Raw genomic sequence first — 19796 nt, 5'->3', positions numbered from 1 at the left:
GTCTGATTGTTGGGGTTTTTACCTTACAACATAAAGTACTTTGATGTAACTATTGCTTTGATTTGGGGCTATATAGATAAAACTGAGCTGTTCCCATTCAAGCTGATACATCAGTGCATGCTTAGTTAAAACATTTTTATTAAGGCTAAAAAAAAGAAATCTAGAATTCAAGTCTCTGCTTTAGTGCTTGGTGGTTACAGTGTCCCGGCTTTTGACAGCACTGGTAATGAACATGAACGTGAAATCCTTTGCAGTAAGATTGAAACCTAAACCATCATAAAGAATATGATGAGGAAGGTGTTGGGTCTGTGTTTCCACAAGCCCCGCTAATTTAACTTATTCGTCACGAAGAAAACAAGACAGTCGATCGATCGATTATTTGCACAAGGGAGGCCTCGTCTGTGTCCACCACGGAAATGACCCCCAGATCTGACCTCCTCCTGCTACCTTTTATTGAGAGACAGTTCACACAAAACACGTCAGAACAAAGCCACGCCCCCTCGGTTCTAAGACAAAGCATTGTATGTATATGTGTGAACTTCTGTAAGAATGTGTGTGTGTGTGTGTGTGTGTGTGTGTGTGTGTGTGTGTGTGTGTGTGTGTGTGTGTGTGTGTGTGTGTGTGTCTGACTCAGACCTCTTGCTGACCAAAGGGTCGTAAACGCAGGAAGCTTACATCAAAAGAAGCAGATCTTCCAGATAGGATGTATCTGCAATAAAACATTACAGCCCCCCACCAGAACCTCGAGGATCTGGGGGGAAGGACAGTGGAATTTTTTTCATCAGAGTTGGCAAGCATAGAAATGACAACATTTAACAATTCACTCTAATAGAAGGCATGTTTGTTTTATTGTTGTTGTGTGTCTTTGTAAATTATGTGCAGTTGAATTTTTACAACTCCCATTTTAAATGTTATTTAGACGAGCAAAAAGAGTGGCAGGCTCAGCACTTCGATGTTATAATTGTGGTATTTATAATATCGTAGAGTTTTTAGTGTCTTATTAATACATGTGCCAGCTGTTGTTCTTTGGCGGTGAGTGAGGTGATGATTAACATGTTCAGAAGTTACACAGTACATGTGCAAGTACATGGATTTGCACACACACACAAAGCTGCAGTTAACCTTAGAGACACAGCGCTGCCTTCTGTCCGTTCACAAAGCACCTGTGTGTAAAGTAAATACACCTGTTGTGTACAAAGAGCTTGGTGTAAGATTGAAGTCGTAGCACATTTTCAGTTTTCCTGTGAAAGCACAGTTTCTGATGGAGCCAGCAGAGCTGAGATTCACAGTCTTTACCGCGTGAGAGTAATAAATAATAATTTTATCTTCGCTCTGAGATGTTAATCTGGGGTTTAAGCAGTGACTGAGTGGCTTTGTTCTGAATTCAGACTGCTGGCCAATTCATCCTGGACCCCAGCTGATGTTTACTCAGGCTGAGCCAGCAGCTGTTCACACGATCTGCGTCAACTCAGTCATCTGACAAGGCGTGCACGCTGCCTCTGACATGCATCTGTCACAGCAGCAAAAGAAAAAAAAATCTAACTGATTCTGCTTCCTCTTTCCTTTTCTCCTCGTTTCCAGCATCTGCCTGGCTGCCCAGCATCGCCACAATGAATGAAAGTCGAAGGGAAGCACTGGCGGCGGCCGCCCCCGCGCCCACCACCGCCTCCTCCTCCACGGCTGGCTCCAACACCACCAACATGGCCGGCCCGGGCACAGGCGAGAAGGATGAAGCCTTCTCCAAGCTGAAGGACAAGTTCATGAATGAGCTGAACAAAATTCCATGTGAGTGTGTCTTTCTTTTCTCCAATCTGGCAGTGGGACAACTTGAGAGCTAAAGCATCAAGTGTATTTTATTTAATATATCTCTGGTTTCTGGTGTTAATTATACAGAATTACCCATTTTAAAACAGTCTTAGCCCTTATAAGATGCTTTTATAAGGTGTTATTGTTGATAACTGCTAAATTTCTTGGGGTTTCTTGGAACCTTTCTGATGTCATTTTAATACAAACCTCAAACTTCTGATTATGTATGAGGGGTTTGCAGACATGCAAAGGTGCCATTTGTGTCATATAATAATAAATATAAACTTTATTTATATAGCAACTTTCAAAATCAGAGTTACAGTGTTTCTCAACATTAAAAAGAGATTAAAATTAAATAAAATGAGCTATAGGAACACCGGAGATTAAAGTGAGGAATGTTTGAAATTTAAAATGGAAAACAACTTTATTAAAAGCAAATATATATTTAACTTAAATAAAAATGATCACGAAAAAAATGATAACATAGAAATAACTCAAAGTAGGGGACAGAAAAGGACTAATTGTAAAAATATGTAAATAGTATTTGCATAGCAATTTTTTTACTCAAGTTAAACACTCAAAGCCTCATTCACTAATTTACACATATTCATATAAGTGTTTTTTCCCCTTTTCAACCTAATATTCATTGACTCACACTGTGATGGACGCATCAGGGGCATCTCAGGGTTAAGCATCTTCCTCAAGGACACTTCAACATGTAGTATGGAGGAGCCAGTCGTCGAACTCGCAACCTTTCAGTTGATAAACAGCCCACTCTACCCTCTTGAGCCACAACCGTCCCCATGTCTTTAAGATGGACTTGAAAGATGACAGCAAGCTCACCAAAATATACATGCATATATCTTTAAAAGAGGTAAACGTTCTTTCGTATAAAATTATGAATCAAAGTCTCCAAGATTGAGCAACTGAATTGACCTGCTTATTCAGGCTAAAGTTGTTATCACAAATGATGCTGAGTTTTCTTTTGTTTTTTTAAATATTGACCCAACATTAAAGATGAGGACCTCGGGTCTGTTGTAGTGAGTCTGATAAATGCATCAAGCCACATAATGATTATGGTCATCTTATCCACATTTATCTGCAGGAAATTCTGTGGCACCAACCATTTAAAATCTTGGATTCAGTCGTTCAGTGCATTAAGTTCAGGACTGTCAAAGAGATACTTTCTGTCGTCCACATACAAGTGAAAACTCACAGTATGACTGTGGATGTCATGCTTCAGGGCTAACAGGTACAAACAGAACAGAAGAGGTCTAAGGACAGACCCCTAAGGTACTCCAGAGGTCATCCTCATAGATTACTATTACGTGCCAGTGACATCACTAAAACACCTACCTGTAAGTAAGAATAAACCTTAACTAGAAAAGCCTGAAAGCCCACCACTAAAACAAGTGTAAGGTTGCAAGTACAACCTTACCTTAGTTTGCATTTTGTACAGCATGGTAGATCATTTCAGCAGTTCTGTTGTAACTAATAAAAGGATGTCCAAAAACAAAACAAAAAAAAGAAATGTTGTAAACAGGCTTCCACCTGTTGGAAATTCCAGCAGATGTTCATTAAGGACATCAAGCAGATGGTCGCACCTCATGACGTTGCAAACGTCAGTGAAAGTTTTCTTTTTGGAAATATTTTTCAACCATAACACAAGATTTTAAATGGGCAATTAAACAACCGTCAATCAGTGAAAAACGAAGTTCTGTGTTGTGACACTAAATGTATCTTCTTAAAGCACTGGGTTTAATGGATAGATTACTCAAATACTCCTACTGTTAGAATTACTGACTCCTACATGCGATGCGCAATTTCTGTCAGAAATGACAGATGCCATAAGAAGTAACAAATTGTCCTAACGGCAATCTGTATCGATAAAATAGTATAAAAAGTTTTTTGTAAAAAACACAATAAGTAAAATTCTGTTTTCGCAGTTAGTACCTATAATGACTTTTATTGTTTAAAATACAAACATCTGAGTGCATTCAGTAAGACTGTGCTGTAAGCATGACTAAAAAATGATTCAGCAGTGGTTGTGAGTGAGCATTTGCTGGTGACGCACAAAAAGCAGCCAGTGTCACCGATGATCTTGACGACAACGTCAAGTGAACCAGGCGGCCTGATTGTTTACTTATTCATTTGTTTTTGTGGCGCTTCTGAGTCAAAGTACTAACAACAGCATTTAACATTTAACACTGAATTGCCCAAAAAGGAGAAAGGCATAATCAAATTTGAAGAGTGGAATAAACATCTGGCAACAATAATTCAAGCGTTTGACACGATGCATCACCAAATTATGCGTAGCAGCCTTTATTATTTGCGGTTAGAGTTTCTGCTTTTCTGCCTCACTAGAAAATTCATTCAGAACTCTATTTCTTTCTACGTAATACCTCCTTCTCTTCTTCTTTTATCACCAAACCTCTTCTTTCACATTTAAATGTGTTTTCTTTTTCTTTTTTTCCTGGAAAATTTTGGAGCATAAAGTTTTAGGGAAACAGTTATCATTGTGTTTCATTTTCTGATCGTGTTTGCATTCAGAAGAAATCTATATATAGACATATCCACGGGCTCACGTGGAAGTAATATCCTCTTCTTTGGAAGAGAAGCCCTGCTTCATCACCACCGACACAAACGGGAGTAGTCATATTCCCACATTGCAGAGATTTAATAGTGCATGAAAAATGTCACCTTCTACGGAGGAACATTTATTTGTTAAAGGCAGCATATTTGTGTGAAAAAATAATAAAAGCTATAATTTATATTCAAATATTTCTCATGGCTAAAACTACAGAGGATTTAGCTCCATGTGGGCTTAAATGAGACGCTGATGCAAAATGAAAACACATTTGTGGTGCGGTGGGTGAATGATTGGGATCAACGCTATTCAGTGTTGCGATTGGCTGAGGTTTATATCTCCCCTGGCTCGGCTTTAAACGTCTGTCACCGAAACCCACTGCAGTTCCAACACAACTGAAGCCTGACAGCTTCCTCATGTCTCATTAGGTTGTGGAGCAGATAACTCGTATTCATATCATTTTTAAATTTTGTACTTTGAAGAAGTAAATTATACCAACTTTGGTTTACCTCAGGCAAAATGAAAAGTTCACCAAAATCAGACCAGGGTCTTACTGCTGTTTTTTCTCACCTCCAGTCAAAAGCAGTGAGGGTATTTTTCTCTCTCTGTGGAATATCGATACTGTCTGGAGAAAGCCAGCTTGCTGCGTGCTCAGCACAGCCTCAGTGCTGTGGCTTCAGAAGATCTTCTTTGGGGATTATAGCCCAGTGTAAGACCTGCATGCTTTTAATAAAGGTGGTCACGTGGTAATAATGGTCTCACTGGCCGAACATGTTGAATTCTCTGTGGAAACAATATTGTCTTGGCCCATCTCTTTAAGCAAAATCTTTGTAAATGTTTGTGAATTTAAGCAATTTAAGATATTTACAGCATGTTTTAAGATAATATTGTTTCAGTGTATTTATTATTACTCAATTAATCTGCTAACTCAGTAGTCTGTCTTCAGATTGGTTGTTTTGTTTGATCAGAAGAAGAAGAAGCAATAAAATAAAATGTAAAACCAAGAAAAGATTCAAATCCTGCCACAACCTTTATTTTTCCTGGATAAACATACTAAATACCATGACAAATGAATAATAAAGTAGAGTGGCAAACATCTGATTAAACTTTACCTGCTGCTGGTATATTTTTTAGAATCAAGTAGCTTAAACACTTTTTCATCTTTTTTTATTATTAGCTGTTCATTTTACACTTAAATTCAATAAATGAAGAAGACATATGTATTGTTTATCAATGCCTTTTTCAACCCCTATTGACAAGCCCGCCCCCTTTCCCTTTCATCCAGACTGATGTGCAAGTGTACCCATTCGTCAGGCCGCCACCACCACACAATTGGCCTTTGTGTTAAGGCACAGTGACAGCGTTATCCTGGATAAACCTCCGCCATGGCATTACTTGAGTAAATACATGACGCTGAGTCGTTCAAAAATAATGTTGTTACTCGTGAGCAATCCAGGCCTAGGGTAAATACACTCTCTGTTCTAAAGACGTCAGACACAAATCTAAGAACACACATGAATGTGAGGGTGTTAAAACTGACCGTGATAGCCCAGAGGGAGATTCTTATGTTGAGGACAGGCTTAAAAATCTTGGAAATACACTTGTGAAACATATTTTGGTATATTAATGCATCAGAAAATTGGAACTAGTGGAGGTAAACTGAATGTTTAAAATGTCAATTAGTTTTAAATATTGATTATTGCTCTTTTTTAACAAACATTTGAAAAAGTTGGTATGTGCTTTTTCTTAATAATGGTAGAATTTTATGTATTTGTACATTAAATTCTACCATTTGTTAACAAATTGCTGGTTTTTGCAGAGTTGCACAGTTCAGACAGATGTTGATTTATTATAGCAGCAGAATACAGAGTTGTGTCTCTGGGCTTTAAACATATCATTCCTGCAAATATCTGACATATAAATTGAGAAGTGGTAACCAGACATGGGCAGTAACACGTTACTGTAATCCGATTACTTTTTTCAAGTAACGAGTAAAGTAAGGGATTACTATTGCAAAAACGGTAATTAGATTACCGTTACTTTCCCGTAGGAACGCTGCGTTACTGCGTTACTAAAACCGTGATTTCTTTTTGCGAGAATGTCTCATGACAATGACGTAAGCGAGTGTGATGTTCCTGACAACAGCTGTGTGCAGATCAACAATGGATAATATATAGAGTGCGTGGAAGCGTGGAAGTACTGACCTTACTTGACAAAAACATAGGTGTCCGTTGTGCGTAGGAAGAAAACGTCTTTTTACAGCGAAAAAAAACCCTTAACTTCCAAGCAAGCACCGAGTGCGCTACGACGTAATGGGAAATTCACAGAGAAACTCGTGGATTCTTCAACTGACTGCTGCGGCACACCTGCACCAGGTTAAACCTCCGCCTACCCTACTCCTGCTTTACAGGTGAAAATAGAGCAACAGGACCACTGAGTCTTTGACTTTATTTATTTTCTGCTGTGTTTCACTTGCATCTATTTGAAAGAGTGAGTGTAAACACACACAAAAAATTATTTTATGTGCTGGAATGTGCAGAAAAAAGGTTTAAATGTTAAACTAATTTATTCAAGTCAGAGAATGTTGCATATAATTAAATTTTTGCTTGATACATAAAGTTAAAAGATTAAAACTAATAAAACAAGTTTAAAAAAAGAGACTTTTTCATTTGATTATATTTTGTATGACGGATTATGCAGAAAAAGTAGAATTGGGCTGAAAGATCTATCGCTTTATCACCTATTCAGGTTGTAAATCGTGTTTTTAAAAAGTAACTAAGTAACTAAGTAATTAATTACTTTTGAAAATAAGTAATCCGTAAAGTAACAGGATTACTTTTTAGGGGAAGTAATCAGTAATTAAATACTGATTACTTTTTTCAAGTAACTTGACCAACACTGGTGGTAACTAAGTATTTCCCTGGAGCTTACCGGTGGATGGTGGGGGCATTGAAACACACACAGCAATGCTGGACAGAAGCAGCACTGACATGTCGTATGAGACGTTAACGATTTTAAAAAATCACAGTGATGATGTAGAAATCTGGGGGGAAAAAACTCGCATTTTAAATATGATACACTTGGTATTACAGGGTTAAATGGACTGCCAACTTAAGAAGGGATTTACATGTTTAGTTATTAGGATTCTATTATTAGATTTTGATATTATTATTATTGTTCATGGCTGAACTGTTTCCAAAGGCCAAGTGTAACTTTCACCTAAACAGTGCTCATGAACAGCAGAGGACTTCCCATTACTTATCATTCGCAGTAACCCAGAATTGCTGTTTATGCATATTCAAAACACTAGCATCCATTAGAACTACCCTGGCTGCTTGTGCTACACAAGATGATGTTTTTTGTAGATGTTTTCAGCAGCACATGATCAAATAATTGGGCAGTACTCCAGATGTGACAGAGCAATCAGCTCACAACATCAATCAGGACAAAATGGGAACATGCAGGGCATTTTCTGGAAAGAGAAAATTGTTTTAGCCATTTTGGAGGCATGTAATCAGCATGGTCAGACCAATGAGTCAAAGCTACCACACAGTAATTTAATTTTACTAACCTCCTCAGTTTAAATCTTATATGTCTAGGTGCAGTGCAGCAGTATTAACCAGAACACGTGTATTGCCAATTGAAGGTACTTTGAGTAGCTTTAAGAAAACTAGAATCCGTTGAGTAGCTTTGCTGTAGTTTAACTTCCTCCAGTGCAAATAACTCATAGATTGCAAAGCTTTCCTTTCTTTCCCCAGTCCTTTTGCAAAAATACCCATCTGAGCTACAGTTTTTCCAAATGATCAAGCCTTCACATCCTCATAAATATGAGCACACACGTCCAAACACACATTAAACCACACTCCGACTTCTGATTGAACACAGCAGCTGCCTCCAAGGAACCCAGTGCATTGAATTTCTTTGTAGGTTTTCTAAACACCCAAGCCTCTACTTCCTGATAACAATTAACCTCTGAACACAGAGGCTGTTTGATCCATGGCTGCTGGCTCCACCAAGCTATTAGTCCAAATAACACAGACAAGCGACTGACATTTCAGGAAAATTAATAATAAAGATCATATTTTTTCTTTTCTTTTATTCTCCTTTTAGACAGTCTTAATTTCATCTAAAAAACACTTACATTGTTAGCAGGTACAAAAAATCAAGATGTCTTATTTAACATTTCCCTGGTTACCATAAGAATAATATAATATTTTAGTGTCTTTATTTTTCAGTAAAAAGTAACTTAAGGTGACTGATGCTGTAAATAGGCGCTCTGTAAATACAACTGTGTTGAACTGAAGAGCTTGTGCACTCTCTTGAGCTGACTCTTTGACTAAAAGCCTTCTGTGATAGCACAACTTTGTCTCTATGTTTGAGCCTAATAGAGAAAAGTGTCATAAAGCTCATGGCTGCAGCTAAAAGACTACAAGACTGAAATACATCATGCTGTAATCTGATAGGAGGCTAAAGAAAATGTTTTAAACTGTCTCAACTTCTTTGACTCCGTGGCAGCTCACATTCAACAGACAGCAGAGTTTATTAAAGGGGATTACGGTGGAGGATCAGCGGAGCTATTCATCTCTGCCTCCCTACTGCTCTGGCAACAATCCTCGCTGCCTACTCTCTGCCCTCGCTTTACAAAAGTTTGCCCATCAGGGCTGGTCCAACCACAGCCTGATCAGTGCTCAACCACCAGCAGCCTCTTTCTCTGAGAACATCAGCTCTCTGGGAAACAGATCCTCTGTATTCTCACATATGCACATATCTGAGAAAGTTTCTGGATCATTACCCCGAGAGATCAAGGTAGTGATGAGGGCGACATTTAGAGCTCAAATGTATTTTATGAGTCTCTGTGCTGAAGCTTTGTTGCTATGAAAGGCAATTAAACATTCACAAACCCTCACTCAAATGGTGATTTTTTTTTTATTTTAGTAGCATTCAGTAACCACAGCTCCAATGCCATTTTGATGAGAATATAATGCTGAATTAATAGCATTGGACATGTTCTCAAAGTTACTGAATCCTAACAAAATCTGAACTGATCAGGTGTCACATCAAGACCACCTGCCTAATATTGTGTTGGTCTTTCTTTTGCTGCCAAAGCAGTCCTGACCCGTAAAGGCTCCACTAGACATTTGAAGTTGTGCTGTGGTACCTAGCATCAAGATGTTAGCAACAGATGCGTTAAGTCCTGTAAGTTGTGAGGTGAGGCCTCCATAGACCAAACGTGTTTGTCCAGCTCATCCCACAGATGCTTGATTGGATTGAGATCTTTGGTGCCCAAGTCAACACCTCAAACTCCTTAATAATAACCTTTCCATGAAAGGGTGTCCGTGGTCTGTGAAATGGCTTAGGTAGGTGGTACACATCAAAGTAACATCCATGTGGATGGAAGGACCCAAGGTTTCCCAGAAAAATATTGCCCAAAGTGCCATACCGCCTCTGCTGGCTTGACGTCTTCCCATAGTGCATCCTGGTGCCAGGTGTTCACCAGGAAAACAGGGCACATGCACCCTGCAATCCATTGGATGTTAAAGAAAATGTGATTCATCACCACCTTCATCACATCAAAAGCAGCTAGCATGTCTTCCCTCTTGTTCTGATTGTTCCTGATTTCATCTGTTCTTCCCTCAAATGGTGAAACAGGTTTGTTGTTTCAGCTGTTTTCTTACCTGTTTAGCAAAGTAGCTCCTGTTTCATTATGTAAGCTGATATGCAACTCTCACTCTCAGACATGCCTCGGCTTATCTTGTTATTGTGTGTGCTGGCAAATGCTATATCTTTGATATCAGGATATGTGCTGATAATATGACAGCCTTCAAAAATAGTTTCATAAGATACCTGAGGGACCAATCCTGCCAACTGGTGGGGTTCAGCTTGTTCTGGGGTTTGGCAGAAATAAGGAAAGCCAAAGACATCTAGAGTCATCAAATAATTCTGAAGAGTAAACAATGATAGTCTGGCACCCATCAATGCTTGTTTTATGTTAGTGGATCAGAATTTTCTTGTAGAAAACTGAATAAAAGGCAGGAAAGAAAAGCATTTCCTAATTTGACCAAATTACAAAGATGTAGACTTGCTGATTTTAAATTAAATCGCATGTAAAGGTACTCTGAGTGCAGGGTTCATTTTAATCAGCTTCCACCTATTGCATAGGTAGTCATTGTTGCAGAACGCTGGATGATGCTCCCTGCTGCAGATGTATTGTTTCCTTAAACGAGCCACAGCGGGGAAAAGGGCATGGACTCGTAGGCATAACAAGATATAATACCAAGGTTAATTGACCAACAGGGTCCTGTCTTATTGGATTAGTGTGGCTATAACACAGATGCAATATAAAACTTGCATACACACCCCACCCTTTTAAATCTATCGCTCCAGCTCTGTCCATTTGTGAAGCTTCTCTCTCTAATGTAAAGTGCTTTGTATTTCCAAGGAGCAAAGAGACGAATTCAACAGAAGCCCTTTTAATTATAGAATGAGTCAGAACAGAGACATCATAGCATCTTTATCTTTACTACAGCAAAGGAAATGTGAGGCATCTATAAATGGCATCTATAATTTAAAAAACAAAACAAGTTGTAATAAATAATAATTCTTAATAATTTTTTAAATATTCTCAAACTTTCATGGTCAGTGTCTATAGTTTCTGTTCCTGTGTTTCTGATGTTTTTTCTTTGTCTTCTGTGCACCGCTGTCTCCTTCCTTGTATTTCTGTCTTCCAGTCTCATATCAGTCTCTAGTCACTTCCTATTTTATTTTGCTAATTAATTTTTTGTATGACATTGGGTGCTTTGTTTCTCAATGGAGAATCCACTGGATTAGTAACATTACTGGATTTTAACGTATCTCTGATGAGGTTTTGTTCCCCCCTTTAGTTTAGTCTTCACAATATTATTTTGGAAATTGACTGGATGCTCCGTAATTTAACTGATTTAACGTAATATAACTTCCCATCATTCTCATCTCTCTGTGGACCTTGATGTGGACTCTAAAAATATTGCATATTTTTAGGTGATGTGGAGCACTTCTGGTGTAATCACAAGCACTGACTAGAGTGTGTACTTCGGCCTAATGGTTTCAGCCTATACTTTGCCTCCTTACAGTTCCTCATACATACAAATAGCCCATAGTCTATGGACCCTACTTCCATAACCTGTGGGGTTCTGCAAGGTTTAGTCCTAGGTCCTGTATTATTTTCTTTCTACATTCTTCCTTCACTTGGTAGCACTTGATCTTTTAATAACATTTCTTATCATTTTTATGCATCATTTTTTAGACCTCACCATCTGTCCAACCTAGATGACTGTTTATCCCAAATTATTAACAGTCTCTCCAATAATTATCTTGCGTTAAATTCCAACAAGACTGAGGTGACGATTATAGCTCCTCCTGAACTAGATCCAAATATCAGCTAAACGTTTGCTTCCTTCTGTTCATCTGTTATATAAAGCATTCATAATCTTGGTGTAATATTTGATTCTTTTCTTAGCTTTGACTCTCATCAAAAATATATTTTACATTACTGTTTCTTTTTAACGAAGCTTTTGTTGAGATTTGTGATGATAGTTTTGTATTGCTATTGACTGCATTTTAATTTTATATTGTTTTGTTGTGATTACTGCTCATTTTTATTTTGATTGTGCAGTGGTTTGAAACTACACATCTGTGAAAAGTGCTTTTCAAATACTGATTTGTTATTTGTCTGCCTTTGTTTCTCTCCCCTGTTTTTTCTCGTTGTTTTGTTTTGTTTTTTATTTTTTTTATTTTGAACAACTTCTTTAGTTTGATGTGCTTTTGTGTCACTTTCAAAACGTACATGTACTTTTTGTAGCCATGGCTCTGATAGGACTAGCATTATTGCAACACAACATTAAAGAAGATCCTGTGCCTTGAATGCACAGGCAGCATAGAAAAAAATTATTTACAAATCAGTCCATTAACCTTTAATTGTCTTTATTTGTAGACTGACTACAATGGTTTTCCATGATTCAAAATCACACACTGGACGGCACAGTTCCTCAGTTCATATGCAGACTGCTTCTTCTGCTCCTTTTAGTCACTTTTCTTCTAATTGGCTCTCCTTCATAAGCAACAGGTTTGAACAGAAGGTGGGTGTGGCTTCTGTGCCAGTGTGACCAAACTGGGGACATTCATTTTAACTGATATCATACAGACAGACAGAGCCTGTCTGGAAGTTTTGACTTACAGGAATTACTTGTGCATATGCTGACATTTACATTTGAAACTGTGGCTATGTTTACAGTATTAGATTAGATTAGATTAGATTAGATAGAACTTTATTAATCCCTCGGGTGGGTTCCTCTGGGAAATTCGATTTCCAAAAAAGCACAGCACCGACAGAAGTTACAGAGTTACAGAATATTATATATATATATATATATAATACACACACACACACACACACACACACACACACACACACACATATATATATATAAATACAGAGACAATATAAATAAAATATACGAAGGGGATAAATAGAATAAATAGGAATAAAAATAAAAATACAAGTGAATTGCACATTTCAAGTATTGAGTCTATTGCACTGTTGACTATTTACAAAAGTATTGCACAAAAGGTATTGCACAGTGAGGTGAAGAGGCACTACAGCTTAGTTGTTCCCTCCTTTGTCCTCCTGTTTCCCCTCCCTCTCCCCTCCAGGGAGGAGTTAAACAGTCTGATGGCGTGTGGGACAAAGGAGTTTTTAAGTCTGTTAGTTCTTGTCTTTGGGAGAAGCAACCTGTCACTGAACAGACTCTTCTGGTTGTTAATGGCCGTGTGCAGAGGATGTCTGGCATTGTCCATAATGTCCATCAGTTTCTTTAATGTCCTTTTCTCTGCCACTGTCACCAGAGTGTCCAGCTTCATGCCGACCACAGAGCTATATGCAAATGCATATGAAAGAAAATAAGAAAAAGCACTTAAGCCCTAAAACATACAGTTAGAATGCATTAGCTAAAGGCATTTACAGAAAGTTGATATGCATTTTTCTTTTCTCATGAGGCTCTATTGATGCTATTCACTGTAGCAAACCACCACATACTGTCAGAATGACTCACAGTCCTGCAGTAGTTTATACTCCTTTCTATGGAGTCGGTTTTAGAACACCTACAGTGTGTGTAAATGTCAGCCAGTGAAGCATGAGTTTTTCCTTTTATGTTGAGGTTATTGCTCTTTGACTGCGAAAAAATGATCTCTAATAATATCTTCTTAAAACCCAGCATGGTAATGTGTTAGAGAAATCATCAGAATATTTTGAGCTCAAGTTTTGTACCAGATTGTGTTTCACTATTCTAGCAGGATGTAGATCTGTCACTCAGAGCCCTTTGATATGATTAAACAAATCTCAAAAATGTAACAAAATTTACAATCTGTACATCTTCATTTTCATCTTGTTAATGATTAGAGATGTGAAGGCAGATGTACAAAGATGAACTACATGACTCAGTGTCTAAAGGACTTTGAAGGTGTCTCACTGTTTAGGGCTCTGCTTTACCGGCATGCTGTTCTGTTGACGGAGCTGAAAAGTGATTTCAGCCTTCAGGAACAGCAAACATGGATCTCATCATGCGCAACCCACCCATTAGAGAAACTCCATTTTCCATGCCATGTTGCATGGCGGAACGAGAGATAAGTGTTGGGAGTTGAAGTGTTGAAGTGCGTGTGCTGGCAACACTCCCTCTTGCTCTCTCCCTTTCACTTTCTCGCTCTATTTCTCTCTTGAGAAAAGACACTCACACAATGTAGTTAATTAGGAAATGCTTTTATTGCTTTCTGGGACTCAGGTTCCTTTAATTAAGGAACACAGAAGTGCCTTTCACTGGAGGACGCATGCTTGATGAATAAGATAAGGGCTGGTTCCATGCGTTGATTGGACTGTTAGCGCCTAAATGACATTCCATCAGGCATTTTGAGTGTCGATGAAATGCCAGAATGACAGTAAGCATTTGGAATTGGGGGGGGAAAAAGGTTTTACTCTGTATATATTCAGTCTTGCTTCCGTTTGGGGGAAAATCCACATTTTTAGTTTTAGTTATTGTTATCGTTGTGATCTGCCAGCTTGTAATACAGACTTGTCACGTCTCTGACACTTCCATTACAATACTGTCTCCTTAGCTTACTTCCTGTTTGCATTTACACATGTAAGCTAGAAGTACCTGTTCAGATGCTAAAAAATACCACTATATATTCTAATAAGCTTCTAGCAAACTATAGAGCAGGGGTGGGAAACTCCAGGCCTCAAGGGTCGGTGTCCTGCAGGTTTTAGATATCACCCTGGGTCAACACACCTGAATCAAATGATTAATTCATTACCAAACTTCTGGAGAACGTCGAGAAATGTTGAGGTGGTAATTTAGCCATTTAAATGAGCTGTGTTGGATCAAGGACACATCTAAAACCTGCAGGACACCGGGCCATGAGGCCTGGAGTTCCCACGGTCCTGCTATAAAGGTACAACTTGCAAAAGATGTTTAATTTCTTTATATTTTGCTTAAAAAAGGGGGAAATAGGTGCAGTGATTTATTGAAACATCTGCAAGCATACATAGAAATACAGTATATAAGGCAAACGGTGAGTTTGTACTATTCTAACCAGTTTGAAAGTCAATATTTGGCATGATCACATTATGAATGCTTCTCAAAAGACATTCAAAGCTCTTCTTGGGTTGTTGGATGTCTTTTTTGTCCATTCTCTATTAAGATGATCTCACACTGCTTGGATAGCGTTGTTCCAGGGTCCGGGGAGACCAGTCCATGACTGATGGTGATGATGTTTTATTGCTCACTGATTATAGTTTGAAGCAGCAATCAAGCAGCAATTTATCTGGATCTGTTGCCACTTTTTTTCAGCCCAGTTCCATTAATTTGGCAAACCTTCTTCCAGTTTCTTGTCTGTGTCTGTTACATGTAGACACAACACTGGTTCATCCCTTTAGTTAGGTGGCTTTTTTAAGCTTAACAATGATCTATGAATCATTTAAGGGTCTTAACAACCAAACAAAACACAAAAACCTTTCTTCTGACAAAGGTAAAGTACAAGAAACTGAATGAAAACAAGAAATTCAGTCTGAACTTAAGAAAGCGTGGAGAACTATTCCTCAAGACCACTTTTAAAAATTACAGGAAAGTCTGGCTCCTTGGAGGCAAAGTATTGCTCAAAACCATTGCACTGTACTGTATTTCTCTTGAGATTTAATCATGCAGCATATCATGAAACATAAATGCCGCTGGTCCAGCTTTTCCAATTAGGCAGTCATTACAAAGGTGTGTTTTGGCATAAATGTAATATGAATGTTAAATTTTTAGGGGTAAACAAATCATTTATTCAGGTGTAATTGGAGAATTATTAAACAGCGCTCACTAGATTAAAAATGCTACAATGTGCACTTTTTACCATTGAGTAGTGCCAAATGGCTTAAGTTACTTACACTTTAAGCCCTTAATATAGTACAGTTAAGAGAAAAGTGAACGCAGGATGATTGCTGTGTGATTGGTATATACATACAAATGCTATGATCAATATACTAAGAAGATAAAGTAATCCCCTGATATGGTTAGGGTAAAGATAAAGGCTTAAGGGGTCGATTCAAACAATAATTGGGGCTGGGCTATTAGTCACATTTTTGTAAATTACACTAATAATATTATAAGAAAGAGGAAAGTACCCTTAACTGTGCATAAGCAATGCAAAAAAGATAAATTGTTGGGATATTACAGTGGGGCAAAAAAGTATTTAGTCAGCCACCGATTGTGCAAGTTCCCCCACCTAAAATGATGACAGAGGTCAGTAATTTGCACCAGAGGTACACTTCAACTGTGAGAGACAGAATGTGAAAAAAAATCCATGAATCCACATGGTAGGATTTGTAAAGAATTTATTCGTAAATTAGGGTGGAAAATAAGTATTTGGTCACCTCAAACAAGGAAAATCTCTGGCTCTCACAGACCTGTAACGTCTTCTGTAAGAAGCTTTTCTGTCCCCCACTCGTTACCTGTATGAATGGCACCTGTTTGAACTCATCATCTGTATAAAAGACACCTGTCCACAGCCTCAAACAGTCAGACCCCAAACTCCGCCATGGCCAAGACCAAAGAGCTTTCAAAGGACACCAGGAAAAGTATTGTAGACCTGCACCAGACTGGGAAGAGTGAATCTACAATAGGCAAGCAGCTTGGTGTGAAAAAATCAACTGTGGGAGCAATCATCAGAAAATGGAAGACATACAAGACCACTGATAATCTCCCACGATCTGGGGCTCCACGCAAGATCTCATCCCGTGGGGTCAAAATGATCATGAGAACGGTGAGCAAAGATCCCAGAACCACACGGGGGGACCTGGTGAATGACCTGCAGAGAGCTGGGACCAAAGTAACAAAGGTCACCATCAGTAACACACTACAACGGCAGGGAATCAAATCCCGCAGTGCCAGACGTGTTCCGCTGCTGAAGCCAGTGCATGTCCAGGCCCGTCTGAAGTTTGCCAGAGAGCACATGGATGATACAGCAGAGGATTGGGAGAATGTCATGTGGTCAGATGAAACCAAAGTAGAACTTTTTGGTATAAACTCAACTCGTCGTGTTTGGAGGAAGAAGAATACTGAGTTGCATCCCAAGAACACCAAACCTACTGTGAAGCATGGGGGTGGAAACATCATGCTATGGGGCTGTTTTTCTGCCAAGGGGACAGGACGACTGATCCGTGTTAAGGACAGAATGAATGGGGCCATGTATCGTGAGATTTTGAGCCAAAACCTCCTTCCATCAGTGAGAACTTTGAAGATGAAACGAGGCTGGGTCTTCCAACATGACAATGATCCAAAACACACCGCCCGGGCAACAAAGGATTGGCTCCATAAGAAGCATTTGAAAGTCCTGGAGTGGCCTAGCCAGTCTCCAGACCTCAACCCCATAGAAAATCTGTGGCGGGAGTTGAAAGTCCGTGTTGCTCGGCGACAGCCCCAAAACATCACTGCTCTCGAGAAGATCTGCATGGAGGAATGGGCCAAAATACCAGCTACTGTGTGTGCAAACCTGGGGCCCGTTCTTCGTACCTCGCTAAGTAGGTTAGCCGGATTAGATTGTTGACGATTTCGCGTGATCCTGGATCAGTCGGTTCCCCGAAGCTCATCCGGGACTTGCTGTCATAGCAACAGAGCCGTAAGCGTAAACCTGCTCGGGAGCAGGTTTACTTTATGTAAACAGGATTAGATCGCGGCCACGCAGGTATGTCCGCTTCATTTATACGAAAGCAACAGCGATATTTTTCCACTGTTTCACCATAAATAAATAACATCAATGTAACTAAAGATAATGCAGCACTTGATCCTTTTATTGATGTCACACAGATACATACAGGTCATTTCCTAAAAAAGGGAAATGTACTATTAACATTCTATTACATGTATGTGATTATTACAGATGTAATTCATATTTCAGAGTAGTAATTGTAAATTACTTCGTGTAATCAAGATGAGAGACCACGGCTATAAAAGCGAAGGTGGATTTGGGAAGCCTGTCGCAGCCATGTCCTGTCCGTATACGCGACCAACCCATTGCGGAAGGTGCAAGATTGATAAGGAGAGTCCTCAGAATTCAGCGTATATTGCGGGATAGACAGGATCCTTTAGCTCAGCGCGACAGTGTGCTCATAGAGAGATATCGATATTCCCGTGAGGGTATTATTTACTTAACCAACTTGTTGACGAGGGGGTGCAGGACCACCACCTGTCTTTTTTTCCTCTGCCCTTTTCTTGGTTGCTGTTATGAACAAACTAACAGAGTATTACAGGGCAGTATTACCTTGCCAAGAGACGCAAAGCAATCTAAGAGATAAATATTACCATTCTGTAGAATACTCCTGTATTCCACTTTTACTTGTTCCCATGTTCTTGTGGGTCCTGTTGTGGCTCTAATGTGAAAGGGGATATAATATAACATATTATAATATAATATAATGCCATATGATATTGGACAATATAGTGTCATATGATAGATCTACCCTACCGCCTACTGGTGTTGGCCAGAGGGGCCGATGGCGCGATATGGCAGCCTGGCTACAACCGTAGCTGCCTCCACCAGTGTGTGAATGTGGGAGTGAATGAATAGTGGTATCGTAAAGCGCTTTGGGTGCCTTGGAAAGCGCTATATAAACCCAATCCATTATTATTATTATTATTAAATTACCTACGAGTTTGATTTGTCAGCAACTTTCTGCCAGCCCTCTCTCCTTGCTTTTGCAGCCTTTGCAGTGTTCTCTTGCGTTTTAATTAAACTCTGAAACTCCTGAAATCCCTCACTCACGAGTTCTTGCTCTGCTGCCGGAAAATACCGAGCACGCCCCTTGGACATTTTCGCCGACCAATCAGCGGGTTGCCGATCAATGTTTCTACTATCGATGCGTAGCCCCTTTTACGACACCCAGTGATGTCACATTCCTGCGTCCAGCTGTAGTAATCGTCAACAGCAGGTGTGTTCGGGGAACCGGATTAGCGAGCTCACGGTTAGCGCGATGATTTGATCTTGGATGTGTCATTTGATCTTGGATGTAGTAAGCGACGTACGAAGAACGGGCCCCAGGTAAAGACCTATAGTAAACGTTTGACCTCTGTTATTGCCAACAAAGGTTATGTTACAAAGTATTGAGTTGTATTTTTGTTATTGACCAAATACTTAATACCACCCTGATTTACGAATAAATTCTTTACAAATCCTACCATGTGGATTCATGGATTTTTTTTTCACATTCTGTCTCTCACAGTTGAAGTGTACCTCTGGTGCAAATTACTGACCTCTGTCATCATTTTAGGTGGGGGAACTTGCACAATCGGTGGCTGACTAAATACTTTTTTGCCCCACTGTATATATAACAACATTACGTTTGCAGTGGTTGTGGATGCACCATTTAAACTCACTAGGAATACACCAGTCATTGCACATACACATATATAAAGAGAGAGGAGCAATAGAAATAAACTAGACTTTTTAAACAGTGACTAAGATACAGCGAGTTCACACTTACCAGCCAGAAAACTTCATGCACACGTTCACGAAAGCAGTCATGAGCTGCAAGAATGTGGAAGAGCCAAACAGTGTTTTAGCTCCTATTTTAGACTAACTCGTAACTTGCACTAATTTTCATTCTCTCCCTCCCGCTTTCATCATTTCTTTTTATCTTATCAACGTCTCTGATATTTCCTGCTTCCCGTTACTTTCCTTACAGAGAGGGAGAGATGTCTTTAGCATGTGCACTTGTGTGGAGACCACAGTGAGAGGACACAGTCTGTGGCCAAGTGAGCTGCGCGTGATGCGTGGATTTCTTTGCGATCCATTGATTCTTCACAGCGTGCCACAATGCTACCCCCCAGGTCACGGGGGA

The 19796-nt window shown here is 39.3% G+C and overlaps 1 protein-coding gene across 6 annotated transcripts in view; it reads left to right on the top strand.

The window, feature by feature from the left end:
• Nucleotides 1-19796, top strand: part of syt1a (synaptotagmin Ia) — a 222212-nt gene that overhangs the window by 153273 nt on the left and 49143 nt on the right. For all 6 annotated transcript variants that reach the window (XM_086270276.1, XM_086270272.1, XM_086270278.1 and 3 more), the window contains one exon: nucleotides 1582-1785. In XM_086270276.1, coding sequence (XP_086126402.1) covers nucleotides 1611-1785 — 175 coding nt within the window. In that variant the 5' untranslated portion in view covers nucleotides 1582-1610. The remainder of the gene's footprint in view (nucleotides 1-1581; nucleotides 1786-19796) is intronic.

This window comes from Aulonocara sp. 'chitande type north' Nkhata Bay, linkage group LG17 (assembly GCF_057382095.1).
Source record: "Aulonocara sp. 'chitande type north' Nkhata Bay isolate Kocher_YH1m ecotype deep benthic linkage group LG17, A_spYH_male_GT1.1, whole genome shotgun sequence".
NCBI classification, from domain to species: Eukaryota; Metazoa; Chordata; class Actinopteri; order Cichliformes; family Cichlidae; genus Aulonocara; species Aulonocara sp. 'chitande type north' Nkhata Bay.
This window is presented reverse-complemented; position numbering and strand designations above follow the sequence as displayed.